General features: G+C 35.5%; 1 protein-coding gene and 1 long non-coding RNA gene across 2 annotated transcripts; one reads left to right on the top strand and one right to left on the bottom strand.

Annotated features, from left to right (window-relative positions):
* Window positions 1-4758: 4758 nt before the first annotated feature.
* Window positions 4759-17335, bottom strand: LOC128237032 (uncharacterized). The gene is made up of 4 exons (XR_008261484.1): window positions 17053-17335; window positions 6103-6227; window positions 5685-5837; window positions 4759-4874 (listed from the first exon to the last, which is right to left on the bottom strand). It is a non-coding gene; the product is annotated as an uncharacterized LOC128237032 (long non-coding RNA).
* LOC128237025 (uncharacterized) lies at window positions 10779-14110 on the top strand. Its single transcript, XM_052952204.1, has 4 exons — window positions 10779-10877; window positions 12308-12526; window positions 12905-13057; window positions 13957-14110. The coding sequence occupies exons 1-4, from the start codon at window positions 10832-10834 to the stop codon at window positions 13992-13994; spliced, it is 456 nt and encodes a 151-aa protein (XP_052808164.1). The 5' UTR covers window positions 10779-10831; the 3' UTR covers window positions 13995-14110.
* Window positions 17336-17821: the final 486 nt, after the last annotated feature.

Genomic DNA, 17821 nt, shown 5'->3' on the forward strand with positions numbered 1-17821 from the left:
CCCGTTGAAAAATAGCCCATAAATGTTTATAGTGTTTATATTTAGCATGTCACAGTCAAGTGATTTGTACGGATACATTATACAAACGCTATTTTTTGAATTAACTGGGATTACGTGGTAGGCAAACCCAGTAAATGTCGGATTGGAGAAATACGCAAAAACTGCGAAAGATACATAAGTCGTAAGCACAACGATATCAATATTTTGTAAGTATTTTATAGTTGTTGTTGTTTCTTGCAAATGTACCATCTGGTGTCTAGTCCCTTTAAAATGATGGGAATAATTATATTTTGAGAGATAACCATATTAATAATCATTATATGAGAGGTTACTTGTAAGCTTAACTCAATCTTAGGCAAAAGAATCACAACATCCCTATCATTATTTAGTACTAAGTTCGGAATGTATATGTGTCTATTTGTTATGAAACAAGTTTGGAATTAAAATTCTAAATATGTCAGATTTTTGAACAAATATTGAAAGAATTTACTAAATAAATACTTAACAGGTCCTGTGTGGAATACTCAAGATATATGCTGAATATATTTATAGATACCAAGTTCACGTTTTATCCAACGGAACGCGGCAGTTGCAAAACAACATATATCTAACAGAACAAAATAGATTCCAGTGTTTGCTTCACATCTGACTTTCTGACTTGGAACATAAATTCATAAATGCAATTTCATGTTTAATTTTGTATCGTTAACCTATGTAGCTTTTAAAAGCTGTAAAAGTTAAAATTTCTTTATTGCTCAACTTATTACAAGTCAAACAATTGATCACTCTTTTCCATTGGCAAATGAATGACATCTAGGCAAGAAATTTCATACGGCTCAAAAACGAATGTCAGATTTCCAGATACTTCTTGAGGCATTCCTAGTTTCTTGCAAGAACATTGCGGTTTGCCTTTAACAAGCTTATTTTGTTGCTCCTTTCATGTTTTCGTTACAAATGCTTGGACATATACCAACAATAAATAAAGAAATCTCCATTTTTGTATGAGCCAGACGTCGTATTAATTCATGCTAGATTTTGGCAAGTGTGTCGTATTCTGTAAATATTTTATATTGCATTGTTACAAATATATACTTGACATATCACAGTGGCCGTAATTCTAAAAAAACCGTCTAGACTTGTCTCATAGGAATAAGCAATTTATTGTTCTGACATATCCATCTCCTTTCTTGAACCCTTCTAGAAATTATTGAGTATTTGCATCCGTATATTATATGAAGGAAGTTAAAAAATTAACATCCCTGACTAAATAAACATTGTTTCGTGTGAACTACATGTGATTGTTTAAGGTGTATTCGTGCGTAAAATAAAATTATTTTTACCTAGCAAAACAGTTGCAGGTAGTGTTATTTTGAAACTTGGAACGTTGGAAAGTGCATATTTGTTCTGTCTAACACGTCGATCAAAACACAATCACCAAGACACATACATACAGACAGCTAAAATGTATATTAACTCATAAAATCATTTAAAATGTTTGTCAGACTCACGTATTTATATCTGTTATTTTGCACTGCATTTATTACGTACTTTATTGCACTGATTAGATATGTATAAACATGACATACATCTATATGCGTATATACAGACACTCATACAAACCGAAAAATAAAACATACCTGCATAACTTATGCTATCATCAAATCCGCTACATTTATATGAATTGCGCAACATGTATTGAAAACATCGCGAACCATTCTGAGCATTTTGTCTAGTCATAACCACGAAATGAATTTTCATTAGTAAAGACGTAGATGCAATGATAAATTCTTCTGAAAAGGCGTGCCTGCTGACAATAAATCTCTCGATAAAAGTTCTCATTATTCTTGCCAATCCTCAAATATCGAATAGGAGTGATTTCCCACTGACATGGGCTATTTTCTTGCTGTTGAATTCATGTATTGTCATACACCTATCTATCGGCAGATACGATTTATGATTTGGTTCAAGAAAATTGCCTCACATCAGGAAAAAAGGTATGTCTTATTCTGCATATCAACATAGTCAATGAAATATGATTGTATTATTTTCTGAGGACGATCAAAACAGCACCTTAAATGTTTCAGATTTAAGATATACTGCGAGTTCGCCATTAAATAACATCGTACCTTGATCACTCGTTGCCCTATTTAGAATTTGTGCTTTATCTGATATTGGAAAGATAAGAACTGCCTTATCTGAAATAAGTATCATAGATACTGCCATATCTCGGAATGGTAATATGAGTTCTGCCAAATATTATATTGGTAATTTGAGTACTCCCTTACCTAACTTTAGTAATTGCCTTATCTAGAATTAGTAGTATAATTTATTAATGTTCCCGAACACTAATAAGCATTCTGAACGTCTTTGCTGACTTCATTGTCTTTCATATGTCTGATTAGGTTAAAGAATGTGTTAAAATATTATTAAGAAAAAACAATAATATAAAAAATTAGAACAAAGGATTTCACCTTTGAAATTGACCTTTTTTAATAAGTTACCGTTCCAATAGTTATATAGTTATCAGATTTTTAAATATAACATAACGAAGCGATGAGAATGTTAGCTTTGTAACAGGTGGAATATTTGAAAATCAATAAAAGTTTAAAAAGACATGTATTTTATATTATTGTTTCACCTTGTTATTGCTAATGTATTAGCATTTCTCCACTGTTTCGCTTCATCAAGGTATGTACATCGTGGTAACGTCAACGTCAATGTTGCGCTTGCGCGATGAGGATTTTAAAAAAATGTGCCGACCGGACCATATTCTGTTCGTATACAAACATTTAGGAATGACGTCACCATTACGTCATATGTACTTCCGTTGTGTGGAAAATTCTCAATAAAAAAAAGTTCTTATGATTGATAGACATGTTTTCACATGCTCAATTCACTGTAAATCAAAACTATCATTATTCCTGAAACTTTTATACCTTAAGTGTCTATTCTTGCTTGATTTATCATTTAGAGTAGATATTAAAGCATAAACCGCTGCCCTATAGTTGAAAGGTCATTTTGGAAGAACTGTCATGGCGGACGGTGCAATTTTCAGAGTTTGTTTTTCAAGTGGAGTGATTTTTCTTAGGAATAACTTGACCCCCCTTTTATATTGGCTTAAAAGGTAATTTAAAGCTTGTACTTTAAGAATATATGTGGTTATCATAGCCTGCAATCGCTCGAAATGCCTTTAAATGTTGTCTAAAAATTATAATTTTACATTGAATTATATAGGGAATAACAATGGTGGTGTGTAACCTTTATACAGTGTTTGTTCAGTTAGTCTTTTCTAATGTGATCATTATTCCAATGTATTACCTATAAGTGAATGACAGTTAACTTGAAATGATTACGTGTCTTCTTTTCTTAAATGTTTCAATAATCGTTATGATCATGTTCTTTGATATGGACAATGACCTTGAACTAACGCGCATGGAACACAAATGATAGTTCACGTATGTGTGAGAATATTTTGTGTGTGAAAATTACGGTTCAACACAGCTTTGTTGAAATTAATTTACAAGTGCATCTTTAGACTGGACATTCTTTTAAGCAAGACAGCATACTTCTTAAACACTGTTGCTCTTTGTAATAATTATCATAATGATTTTGTTATGTTTTAAGAAATAAAACAATGTATTCTTCATACAAAGTGTTACATGAAAGTATCACTTTTAAAAAGACAAAGGGAAATTGGAAGTATTGTTTTCATTTTTGGGCGAATTAACCTAGCACCCCTAGCTCATTTCTGTTTTGCTGTTTTTGTGTAATGTATTTGTTGTTAAGAACTCTTAAAACATCATTCATTTCATTTCGAAGACTTTCAATAGACCAATCGGAGAATTTAAAGTTTATTGCTAAAATCAGCGAAGTTAACAGCGCTGTTAACTTTAACAAAGTTAAATCGGTCCAACGCCTTAAGATAACAGACACTTATTACGTCAATATTAATAAATAGTTATCAATACATGTTTGAGCGCCTTGAAGTCAATTTACATAAATGAAGACGAGTGGAATTGAATAAGCTTGTTCTATTATTTCGTGTTAACCCACCAATAATGCTTCCAAATACAGTCAAAACCCGCTTTGTCAAAGTCGTTGTGACAACGGGAAATACTTCGAGATAACGAGCATTTGATTTAACCTAACTACAAAGAGTGAAAAACTAAACCGAAAAAAATCGCAAAAAAAATTGACAAAACCATACCATCGAGATAACAGAGTTCGATACAGCGAGTTTCGACTGTAGTCTTATAGGACGCAGAGCAAAACATATTACGATACAGATTCTGAGGCAGAACAGCAAACAAATGGCCTTAAATGTATTTCACATCCTTTTTGTGTTAGTTCTTAAATACGGACTCGTAATTTCTTTTACATAAAACTATTTTTATTGCAAGTTTTTTTTTTAATTTTGTAATTACATCGACATACACATTACTTCGACTAGGGTCTGTAAGGTGATAATATGTTTTTTTTAAATGATGCAACTTTCAACTCCCATTAGTTGATTTTTCTACTGGTTTGCTTATTTCTAATGGTTTCACTCTTATATAGCATTTCTTCTAAAATGCACCCGTTTGGACAAACAAGAGGAAATAACAATTCTCATCCCTTTGGACATGCAGCATTTGACTTTTATTTTACACGCATGGCTGCCTTTCAGGCATATCTTAAAGAAATGTCAATTTCTGGTACGTTAGAATAACGCCAAAGTGTTTTGAATAATCAACTTTTTATTTTCGAAAGACAAAAACACTCAGCTAAAGTAATGGCAGTATAACAAGTGTTTCGCGAAGGTTACACCAGGGTGCGTCTTGGTTCATGGCCGTGGTTGAACATCTATCTTTCCCAAGCAGGACAAAAAAATTCCTCTGCAATATAAATAATGGAAAATACAAAAGTTACAATGAATTATTTCAAACTATCATTTGTCTTTTCTTTGTGCCGAAGTGAAAACCCTGATTGATATTAATATATATATATATATATATGTCATATTTCTAACAGAATGTTTTTCTTTTGTTAAAGTTAAGCCTTTTCCGTTATATCATAGATACTGTTGGGAAATTGATTGAGAAAATCTCGTTTATATGAATGAGGCATGGGAGACAATTCTTCTTCCAATGAGATCGCATGTTACAATTAAGTACTCTTCAATAACACTGTATCGCCAGTGGTCTCCACGGGCGAGTGGTCTAAGTCCCTGTGTTAAAATTGGAGTGATCAGTTGCATCGAGTTTTATTCGAGATTTCTTTAGAATACCTGTTTACGGGAAAACTATTTCCGCATTGAAACTGCCTCATCATTTATTCAAGATTACGAGATTTCCTAGCCTAAGCGTTAATGGTACACATTGAAGCAAATCGCATTAGTGTATTGGGGGTTTCCGATGATGGCTGTGTTCATGAACCTTAAAGTTATCTTTCGTGTCGAAAAAAGATGATACCACCGAATAAGAGATACTGAATTAAACATTAGGGATAACTAAATCGCTGTAAAACTAAAAATAATAACGAGGTACGAGAATAACTAACAGCCGACTTGAACATCCAGAAACCCTTTCCCCCATCATCGACATTTTTCAAGTGTCTCTGTCAACCGTTTCACCCACCATCGGTTTTTTTTGAACGAGTTTATCTTACGGCGTGTTTCAACAAACCTGATAAAACATCAGCCTTACCGACGAAGCGCTCGTTCTTGCAGACCATAAGAAAAGGCGATCCATGTTTGGAAGCATGTGGGTATATGCCGTCCGTCAAGCCCTCGCATTTCGGAAACCGTATAATGCAAGATGGACAATGGGGCCCGTTACACTGATTGTTGTAATAATCACCTGAAAGGATTACACGCACAATGTATCGAACTGAACCATTAACATTTCGATATTTATTCAACATTATTTATACTTTTTAAAAAACATTTCATCATTGTTGTTTTTAACTGAAACAATTTATTAGCACATGTATAATACCGCACAAAATGTAGATACTATTCTTATACAATACTTCCTCTGCTGCCTTGTTTTATTAACCGATTATCTTATCTTTGATTAGGAATTTTATAAAAGTAATTCTCCTAAATAATGCCTTCTGACTTACACCCATTTTTCTTGACCTTCCGCGACCCGCACTCGACTTCTTCCATACATTTTCTACTGGACCCGTCAAACAGTACCGGGTACTTGCATTCACTCACACCCTTGCCCCCGGGCAGCCAGGGCCGTCTGTTTAACAAAATAATGTGCATAATTTTTGCATCGATCTGTGTTGAAACAGTACATAAGGTATTGCATTGTTATGTCGAAAGATGAAGTCAGTTTTGTTTTAAACGATTTAAAAGACGTTATTTTATTAATCTATTTGACACAATCGTCATAACAGAAACTGCAGACTGATTTTGATAAACAGTTGGCATAACTTCAGTACTGCTATGTCATGTCGTGTCTTGTCCGTATGCCGGACTTCTGCAACTTGCCAATGATAAACAAAGCAGCCAGTACTGCACGTTGGTAAGCACATGCCGTTATGCCTAACCTTTTACAACTACAACTGGCGTAACGAGACCAGTCAGTATTGCACGCTAGTAAGCCTTGATGTCTGACCTGCAACTACCTTATGATAAACAAATGAGCCAGTATTGCACATGCCTTTATTCCTGGCCTTTGGAACTATAACTGTCGTAACGATACGAATCAGTATTGCACATTAGAAGGCCTTGATGCCTGACCTGCAACTACCTTCTGATAAACAAATGAGCCAGTATTGCACATGCCTTTATTCCTGGCCTTTGGAACTATAACTGGCGTAACGATACGAGTCAGTATTGCACGTTAGTAAGCATTGATGCCTGACCTTTGCAACTACAATAAGTATACCGCCAAAATATTCTCTAGCTGGTTTAACAACACTTTTTGATGGTTTAAAAATTTAAACAGTAAAACAATTGTAATTGTATGAAAATGCTCTTTTTTAACTACTTGGTTCCAGCTATCAACGAGGCCGGTTTGTTCCATAACTAAAATGAAATAAAATCAAACAATTGTAACTACAGGAACAAGCTCAGTAACATGTTATTAAGATCCTGTAGAAAGGAACAACCAACAAGGCAAAACATATTGAATAAGAGGACAGCACAAAAAGAAAACACACAATGAACTAAAGATTGGGCGCCACAAGACAACTCAAACTGGCAGAGGCACAACGCCACAAAAGAACAAACACTCAGCCAGAATCACAGCGCCACGAAACAACACACATTGAATCAGAGGATCACGGCCACAAATCAACAAACACTGAACAAAAGACACAGCCACAAAAAAAACATTGAATGTCAAAACATCAAGTGTTAAAATATTTCACGTGAAGATCTGTGAAATAAACTTACCTGCACCGACAGTGACAGCTACGGATATCAAAATAGCAAGTTGGGAAATCATCGTGCGTTTGGAGAGATGGTGTGCATCAAACACAACTTCTATCCAAATTATGGTGTTGGTGAGTGGAAACATTTGTGTGTGTGTATATATATATGTATATATATATAATCATGGAAAAAAGCACCAAACAACAAGTGTTACAGCGATTTTTCAGTATTTCTTGAGGGCGTTAGTTGATTTTATTTAATAAACTTGGTTGGTGCCGACAGGCGATATATGTTTGAAATATAAAACATTTAATGTTCCTGATGTTTTTTGTTTTTGTTTCTTAAGAGTGTTGGTTGATGCATGGATTTAGTTGTTGCCGACAGGCGATATCATTTTGGCATATATATTGTATAATAAAATATAATAGTGATCCTGATGGATTGTCTTTTGTTTTGTCACAGATGGACATACAAACAGTCGTGCACGAGCCCTACATACAGTAAAGGTATAACCACTCGAGCATGAGTGTGTATCCGTAGATAAAAAACAAATCGCAAAATAGTATAGAACTGAAAAAACAACAACACACACTTAATTTCAAGAAAAGGACGCTATAATGTTCATATTTATAACTTTAATATGGAAAAGAGTCTTCGTATAATTCTCTTAAAAGAAATACAATTTTGCAGGGCATTTTTTCTCAATACATTTGTTATGAAGCTGGTAAAAAGGCAAGTCGTTTGTTGTTAAAAGAAGCTTTGTCTAGACCAAATAGATATACCTCAAAGTATAAGCGCTCGTTCAAAATTGTATAGGTTGAGCAGGAAATAAAAAGTATCAGTCAGTCATCAACATTTCATCAGCAGTTAACAAGCATAATTATCAATGCCGAAACAAAGAAAAATGCAGGAATACAAAGTCATTGATGAAAATGAATGATCGACTTTTAAATAGTACGGAAAAAAGAAAGAAAATCAAACATTAAATGGTGATTGTGCACTCCATTACCAAAACAAGTCAATTTCCCTGGGAATCTGTGAAAGACTGAGATGAGTTAAACAGCTAAGGCATCAGAAATGTAATCAACAACTAAATGTATTTAATACATTGTCAATGTTGTGCCTGTCGCACAAGATGTGAATCGCAAAAAAGCAGACACAGTTTTTATGTTAACAATCGTCCGGTTGTTCAAAACTATGTTTAAGTTAACAACGAACTTCTTTAACGTCATTGTTGTTACCTTTAAAATGATAACTGTTCTGGAGGTTTTATGGATAAAATTATGATCTGCTTGTTATCAAGTAAGGTTGGAGACAGTTGTTTAAAGGCCTAGTTTAAGGAATGTTTGACATGAAAATCCCCTGCTGTGCACTTCCTGGTTATTGCCCTGGTGTCACAGTAGGGGCCATATCATGTGTATTTGTTTATTGACTCAGGGCAATTTAGGGTTGACACTTTTCGAGTAGATAATCTCATTGTCTCACTAATACATATGAAAAATATGCATAGCTTATGTATTTATTAATTAAACGGATTGGAAAATAAATAATACTCAAATAAGTGTGATAAGGTTTTAAATAGGTATATAACATATATATTTAAATCTACTTTAAATGCATGGTCACCGGTTATATCGAAATTATGAAGCACCCAGGGCTATTATATATGATATTACTCTTATTCCTATTTCAAGGCATTGAAATAGTAAAATTATTATCACTTGAAAACAACAGCAAACACTAAAAGACAAGATGTATTGGCCATTTTTATAATAAAACCTCTATAGCTGCACAGCTGGACACTCAGATCGGAGATCTGCTAAGCAGCAGAAGTCAATTAAGATAAAGATCAATGCACAGAAGTTTTGTACTATACACCGAATTGGTGGAGGGGTCACTTATAGAAGGTTTAAACTAGGCCCTTAAGCTCTACTTGTTTAAATTCAAATACGTAAACACATCATCAAATCGTTCACGTTTAAAATTTAACAACGATGTATTTTACCACGTTGTTAACATGTAATCTGCTGTATGTCTTGCAAGACTTGAGACAGCTGTTTCAGCTATTCATGTTTATATTCAAATTTGTGAAAATATCATGAACGATTTCACTTTCACTGGGCATAAAAACTAAAAAATAATGTCTTTGGTGCTTGCATTTTACTTTCGGCCGATGACAATCGAGTATTTTCTTTTGATTAAATTTACTTTTATCGATCAAGACGGATGCATTAAAAATAGTTTTATAAAGTAAATTCCAGTCAGCCTATTTTCCATCCAATGCTTACTTGTTAAAGTAAATGTGAATAGATGTGGGAAAAATACTTTTCATTGTGTGCGCTTCAATACACATACGCATGAGATAAACTGCACATTGATTTTACAAAATGAAAACAATACATGGTGTGATTCTGTAAAGCAGTTTTACCACCCAAAGCCAAAATAGTCCCAGCATGGTCGTTTATCGTGTTTTATTTGCAAGCATGGTGCTGAACGAACAACGAATGTAATTAATTTGATGGATAGATTGCCCGTGCATTATTTAGTAAGGGTATGTGTTCATATTCTCATTACAGCAAGCATGAATATGTCATCGAATTAAATAAATATCTATGGCGTTTATCTTTCGCCGAAAGGCAGAAAAACAGTATATTGCTATTTTAATTGCATATATTTGTCCATAAACACATATCAGTCTGTTACAGTTTCCCACAGGAAAATTGACGTGTTGTGGAAATGGATTGTAAATTCACCATTTAATGGGTGTTTTTCCCTTTTAACTTATTAATTAAAAGTCGATTATTCATTCTCATTAATGAATTTGTATTTTTTCTTGTTTACGTGGAATTGATAATTATGTTTGTTAACTGCTGATGAAATATTAATGACTTACTGATATTTTTTATTTCTGAGTCACATTATGAATCTATCAAATAGCGGTTATACATTTCGGTACAAATATTTGGCCTAGACCAAATTTTCTATTCATACCAAACGACTTGCCTTTAACCAGCTTTATCCAACGCCCTGCAAAATGTTATGTGTATTAAGAGTTATGTGTGGGATCTTGTCCATATTTAAGTTATAAATATTAAGAACGTTTCGTTGTTTTCTTGAAATAAATTTTTGAGTTCTACACTCTTTTGCAGATTTGTTTTATTCTGCAGATACACACTCATGCTTGAGTGGTTATACATTTATTGTATGTAGTGCGCGTGCACGTCTGTTGTATAAGTCCATCTGTGACAAAACAAATGACAATCCATCAGGAACACTATAAAACATTTTATATTCCAAAATGATACTGCCTGTCGGTACAAACAGCCCCAAGAAATATCCAGAAATTGCTGTAACATGTGTTGTTTTGCATACTTATGCCATATATATTTATAAATGTTTCCCATCACCAACACAATAATTTAAATAGCAGTTTTGTTTGATTCACACCAACTCTCCAGAAGCAAGATGATTTTCCATCTTGTTATTTTGATATCCGTAGCTGCCAGTGCATGTAAGTTTATTTTACAGTTATTCACGGAAAATGTCTTATGACTTGATAGTTAAAAATATATTTCTTGATGTCTTTTGTTGGCATTTGTTGTTTTGTGGCGCTGTACCTCTTGTTCAGTGTAAGTTGCCTTATTGCGCTGAACCTCGGATTCAGTGTGTATTGTTTAAGGTGCTGTGCCTCTGGCTCGGTGTGTGTTGTCTTTTGGCGAAATATTGTTGTTAAACCAGCCAGTGAATATCTAGTGGGTAAGCTAAATGTAGTTGCGAAGGTCAGACATCAAGGTATACAAACGTGCATTACTTACTCGTCTCGTTACGGCAAATGTTAGATATTACGGCATGTGGAATACTGGCTCATTCGTTTATCAAGATGTAGTTGCAAAGGCCACGCATACAGGCAAATACATAACAACGTTCAATACGGGCTCCTCTAGGTAGGCCTGTGGTAGCTTCAAAGTTCAGGCATCATGGCAAGTCCACACCAACGTGCAATACGGACTCCTCTCCTTTATGATGGGATAGTTGCAAAGGTCAGGCTGGCAAGTGAATACTAACGTGCAACACTTGCTCTTCTCGGTAGGCTCGTGGTAGCTCCAAAGGTTAGGCATTAAGGCAAGTGAATACCAACGTAATACTGTCTCCTCTCGGTAAACATGGGATAGTTGCAAAGGTCATGCATAAAGGCAATAAATACCAACGTTCATTACTCCCATCTCTCGGTTAGTGTACGGTATTGCAAAGGTCAGGGATCAAAGCAAGTCAGGCATCAAAGCAAATGCCTACCAACGTGCACTACTGACTACTTTAGGTTAGTATGTGGTTTTACCAAGGGTCATACATCAAGGCAAATGCTTTTCAATGTGCATTTATGGCTCATCTCGGTAAGTCTGTGGTAGTTCTAAAGGTCCTGCATCAAGGCAAGTGACACCAACGTGCTATACTGGCTTCTCTCGGTAAGCATGTAATAGTTCCAAAAGTCAGGCATCAAGACAAGTAAGGGATCAAAGGTCAGGCATCAAAGGAAGTGCCTACCGACGTGCAATACTGGCTCCTGTCGGTAAGCCTTTGGTTTAACCAAGAGTCATCGGAGAGGTCATCATATTTCTAGTTTATGATCGGAGGAGGGTTAACCGTTTAGTTAGATATAACACTGGGGACTGCCAAACACATGTCTGTACAAAGATGGAACTCTCCCGGAGTATCATGACATGACACGATATCGCATAGTGGTACTGAAATTATGTCAACTCTTTATTAAAATCAGTCTACTGTTTCTGTTATGACGATTGCGTCTTGAAAATATTAATGATATGACGTCTTCTAAATCATTTAAAGTTAAACCGACTTCATGTTTAGACAGTAAACAATGCAATAACTAGTGTGCTGTTTCAACATAGTTTGATGCAAAAACACACATTGTTTCTTTAACAGACGGCGGTGATGGACAATGCGACGAGAAAACTGCGGGGCGGTTTCCCCATCCTGACGAGTGCCAGCTCTACTACGACTGTAGTGTAACTTACTCCCCACCCGAGATGCCCGGGGGCAAGGGTGTGACCGAATGCGAGTACCCGCTACTGTATGACGAGTCCAGCGGGAAGTGTATGAAAGAGGTCGAGTGCGGGTCGCGGATGCTCAAGAAAAATGGGTGTAAGTCAGAAGACACTTGAACTATTATGATCATTACTTTAATTAATTCCGAATAAATATTAAGGGAATAGGATGATTAAACAAAGTAGCAGAGAGAGTATTGTATTAGAAAAAATATGTACATTTAGGCGAGATTATATATGTTTTACTATTTATCAATTATAAACATCAATGATAAGATGCACGCACGCACGCACACACACACACGCACAACCGTACGTACAACCGCACGCACGTACGCACACACGCACACACACACATGCACAACTGTACGTACAACCGCACGCACGTACGCACACACGCACACACACACTCCCACACATGTGGTTGTTAAGAGGGTTATATATCTGAATCTCAATGGTGCCATATTCCCTTCAGGTGATTACTACAACAATCGGTGTTACAGCATCCGATGCCCGCCGTGCTTTTTGAGGTTTCCGGAATGCGAGGGCTTGACGGACGGCACATACCCACATCCTGCTAAACCGGGAACGCCTAGATGCATGGTCTGCAAGAACGAGCGCTTCGTTGGTAAGGCTGATGTTATATCAGGTTTGTTGAAACACACCGGTAGATAAACCCGTCCACAAATATCGATTGTGGGGTAATCGGTGTCAAAATCCCTTCACAAAAGTCGAAGAAGGGGAAAAAGGTTCCTGGCGGATGAAGTCGGCTATTAGTTATTCTCGCACCTCGTTTATTATGATTAGTATCGCAGCGATTAAGTTATACATGTACTTAACGTTTAACCCGTTATTTCGTGTTCAGTATCATCGTTTCACGACACGAAAACTAACTTTTAGGTTCATGATCACACTTATTGTCGGATACTCCCGATACACTACTGCGCTATGCTTCCTTGTGTATGATTGGCGATTTGGGTAGATCACGTAATCAGGAAAATATGAGGCAGTTTCAAGGCGGACAAAAGTATTCTGACAACAGCTCGAATTGAACTCATTCCGCCAGATTACCACAAATTTCAACATAGCCCCTTAGACCACTCGCATCGGGAGAACTGGCAACACAGGGTTATTGAAGAATACTTAATTGTTACATGCGATTTCATCGGAAGAAGAATTGTCTCCCATCACCTTATGTATATTCATATAAACGAGATTTTGACAGTCAATTTCCCAACGGTATACATGTATGATGTTACGCAAGAAAGCGCCGTCAGTGCCAACGATGAAACATTACCCAACCAATACAGTTCATATGTGCATTTATAACAATAACGAAACTGAATGTTCACTATGATTCAGTATCATTGCATTTTAAAGATTAATGAACATTTTGTTAAAAATATTACATTTAAGCATATATATATATTAATCTCAATCAGGCTTTTTCACTTTGGCACAAAAAGACAAATGATAGTTTGAAATAATTCATTGTAACTTTTATATTTTCCATAATTTATATTGCAGAGGAAATATATTGTCCTGTCAATGTTATTACTACATAAACGCCTGCATGGGAAAGATAGATGTTCAACCACGGCCATGAACCAAGACGCACCCTAGTGTAACCGTCTCGATACACTTGTTATACTGTCATGATAAATAAACAAATAAAAAGTTATTTTTTTAAACACATGGACTTTATTAAAACGAAAAATTGACACTTCTTAAGATATGTTTGAAAGGCAGCCATGCGTGTAAAATACAAGCCAATAGCTGCACGTCCAACGCGTTGAGTATCGACTAGAATTGTTTTTTCCCCCGTGCTTTTACCAAACGGGAGTATTTTAGAAGAAATGTTTAATAAGAATGAAAGCATAAAAAATAAGCAGAATGATTTAGAGAGCTTCAACTAAGGGGAGTTGAAAATGTGGCAAAAAGTTGCATCATTTTTATAATGAAACTTCAAATTCCTACCTTGCAGACTCTAGTCGAAGTAAAATCTCCTAAGCTTCGTTGAATACTTCCCAAAGTTTAAGTTAATTTTGTTTTTTATAAATTTAAAAACACTTTTTGCCAAATATCGAAGAACTAGGTGAGATACCCTTGCCAAATAAGTCTCAAGTGTGACAGATCCTGTGCTTTGTAAAACTTCATATTGTAATCCATTAAAGTGACACTCTTATTCCAATTAATGCATAAACATGTATAACAGACATACATTTTGAGTGATAAACATTTAACTACTTACTTAATAATGCATTTATTGAACATATTAATTACTGATAACAAGGTTGTAACCGTATATTTAATTGCTGAATACGCAATAACCTTTATAAGAACCATTCTTTTCGATATGTATTGATCCTTTTTATATATTAAACAATTGTATTATTTGTGGTAAATCTTATTTTGGAGTGCATCTTTAATGTTTTATTGAGTTCCTTTGCGAAGCTCTGAGTTATGCTTAAGGCAACATTTGTTAGCAGAATAAGAAATTGTTCAATAAGAAACAACTCGACTAGAGTGCCTTGGTATTGTCTTCGTAATTTTGGAACGATTAATAAGTACCATTAAGCCGAACTATGTCAGTCGATTTGCACTGTGAGGTCTTCGATAGTAATCGAGGTCACCAACAGCGTGATAAACGTTCTTTTGTACGCCCACATGTTTATGGTTTTGATATATAAGCCAAATACATACCTGGGAATGTGAGGAAAAAATGAAACAGATTGTCCTTACAAAATCAGTACTTTAAACGAGAATACGTATACTTTTACAGACGATGCTTTTGCTGGCAATGTGAGTCATAGCCAGAATAATGATGTTCGTTTTCCAAAAGTTGGTGTTTGTTTATATTTTTAGGATGAGACTTACATGGTTTCCTACAGTCTCGGCTACCACGATGATTTATAATGTTGAACCAATGATTACATTTTGCATCAGCGGTAAAATAATCATCATCACACTCACATGTAGTCAACAAATCCGACAAAGTATGCGAAGTACGTATCGCGTTGACGCCATTGTAAACGTCAAACAAAAAACACCTGCTTATTACGCAATATAAATTACACCCACAATTCTCTTGATCAACGCAGTTTTATTTTTGTGTTTACTTCCGTCAATGATTTTAAGACTTGAGCATTAGCAAATACTTTTGTAAGAGACCAGAAACAAATCAACTGGGTCCATGTGGAGATGAACATCATACTAGAAATGTACCAGATTTCAATGAAAATCAGTCTGTGAAACAAACCTGAAATAATGTTTGATTTACAAAATAAGTTCATGTAAAAGTATGTAAAATATTGCGTATATTATATATATATGACGTATTTCCGGTAGCAACAGCAGGTGAAAATTTTAATCAGAGATTTTTTCGATTATTTAAATACAAGTAGGGTAAGAAAAGGTGAAATGAGTGCTGAGGGGACATTAGATACATCAGTTTCGGATGTGAACCGGTTCTGTGAGCAAATAGAGCATATGGAGTATAATGTAAAGACTCAAAACAGATTCACAGGTACGACAGGTGAATAAATTCAAGATGGCGACGGCGAAAACTGGACACTGGTCAATGGTAAACAAAGAGATGCAAAGAGAAAACGTATGACAGACAGTCTGAGCAGTGTAACTAGTGACACATTTAGTGCGTTAACACAAGATGAGAAGTTAAACCACATATTCGATTGTATGAGCCGAAACAGTCAGACTTTAACAAAGGTAGATGCTAACCAGACCAAATGCCTATCGGACATAGAACATTTATCAGTAAATATGCAAAATGTAAACAAGAAAATCGATCATATAGAACACCAAATGAATGAACATGAACGTTTACTCAAATTATTAGCATACAAATCAATCGACAGTGAGGCAAGAGATATGAGAAACAATCTAATTTTTTATGGTATCAGTGAGAAAAACAATAATGGTCATTCAGACACGAGAATTATCCTTGATTTTATTGAACGCGAGCTTGGCATTAACGCACAAGACGTCTTAATTGACAGGGCCCATCGGTTGGGACAGCTACGATTTACACCAATACACCGTAGGGGTGACCCCAAAAGACCAATCATCGCCCGCCTCCATTACTATCAGGACACCGAAGAGATTCTTCAAAAAGCTTACAGGTTAAGGGGGAAAAGCTATGGCATTGATAGACAATACCCACAAGAAATCATGAAAGCAAGGAAAGATCTGTATAATTCTCAGTCAGCAAAAGACGCCAGACAGAACAGAAAAAAGTCCAGATAAGGTACCCCGCTAGACTTTACATTGAGGGGCGATTTGTTGCAGACAGATTTCCTGACTGGTTCACAATCCTACGAGGTAGCAGAATTCCGGAACAATTTACCGATCAATCTCAACAACAAATCAAGCAACCGACACAAACTGAAAATAACCAAAGAGAACAAGAGCGTATGTATTCCAGCTCAACTGTCATTGACAGCCCCCATAGAAACAGCGTATTCGAAACACCTGAGCGACGCGCCCACTCAGAGGTAAACAGTTCACAGAATGTAAACATTGTACATGTTCATGATTCGTTGTCACGTGACACAAGTGTGAATGAGGGTGCATCAACAATACAGACAAACACTCAAACAAACTTACCTTCAGAGCAAGTCGATGTTATCCTAGATGTTATCCATAATAGAAATCGTGCAAGGAGCCGATCACAATCACGTTATTCGCAAACAAACACTTTAAATCCAAATTCACAGGAATATACACACGAGGGAGCAACACAGGGAATGGAGACTAGATCGAGGCCTAGTTCTAAAAATAGACATCGGGAAAACCAGTCGAGAGAGAAACCGGCTGATTCCACTCAACCAGATACGGGTCAAAGGTCACAGGAATAGGAACACGCGGAGAAAAGTGATATAGACTTTTGTCTTTTGAACATACAGGGACTTGTTGAGAAACGATACAATAAATTGCAATCGAGTGATTTGAAAACAATTTTTGATAAACATGATATTATCTTATTAACAGAGACTTGGTCAAATGAATATTTCGATTATGAGATAGATGGTTTTAATTATTATTTGTTAAACAGATCGAAACGACCAAATGCAGTTCGAGACAGTGGCGGCCTTATCGCTTATATTTCACAGAAAATTGATAAATATGTAACATTGGTAAAAACTGTAGATGACTGTATGATATGGTTTAAGATTGATGGTCAGTTAGTGTGTTTAAGTGAGGTCTTGTATGTTTGTCTTTGTTATAATATTCCTACAAACAGTAGTCGTGAAGGTATTGCTTATAATGATTTGTTCGATAATATTGTGAATGATATGATTATTTTTGAAAATGATATTCAAAATATAAATTATATGATAGTAGGGGATCTGAACAGTAGGGTAGGGAAACTACA

The sequence above is a fragment of the Mya arenaria genome, chromosome 1, assembly GCF_026914265.1.
Source record: "Mya arenaria isolate MELC-2E11 chromosome 1, ASM2691426v1".
Lineage (NCBI taxonomy): Eukaryota > Metazoa > Mollusca > Bivalvia > Myida > Myidae > Mya > Mya arenaria.

Bases quoted from the DNA above. Each gene is read 5' to 3' on its own strand.
- LOC128237025 (XM_052952204.1), top strand. From the start codon at position 10,832: ATGATTTTCCATCTTGTTATTTTGATATCCGTAGCTGCCAGTGCAT. The intron at 10,878-12,307 runs GTAAGTTTATTT...TTTCTTTAACAG, and splicing joins ATCCGTAGCTGCCAGTGCAT to ACGGCGGTGATGGACAATGC. The intron at 13,058-13,956 runs GTAAGGCTGATG...TTTATATTGCAG, and splicing joins CAAGAACGAGCGCTTCGTTG to AGGAAATATATTGTCCTGTC.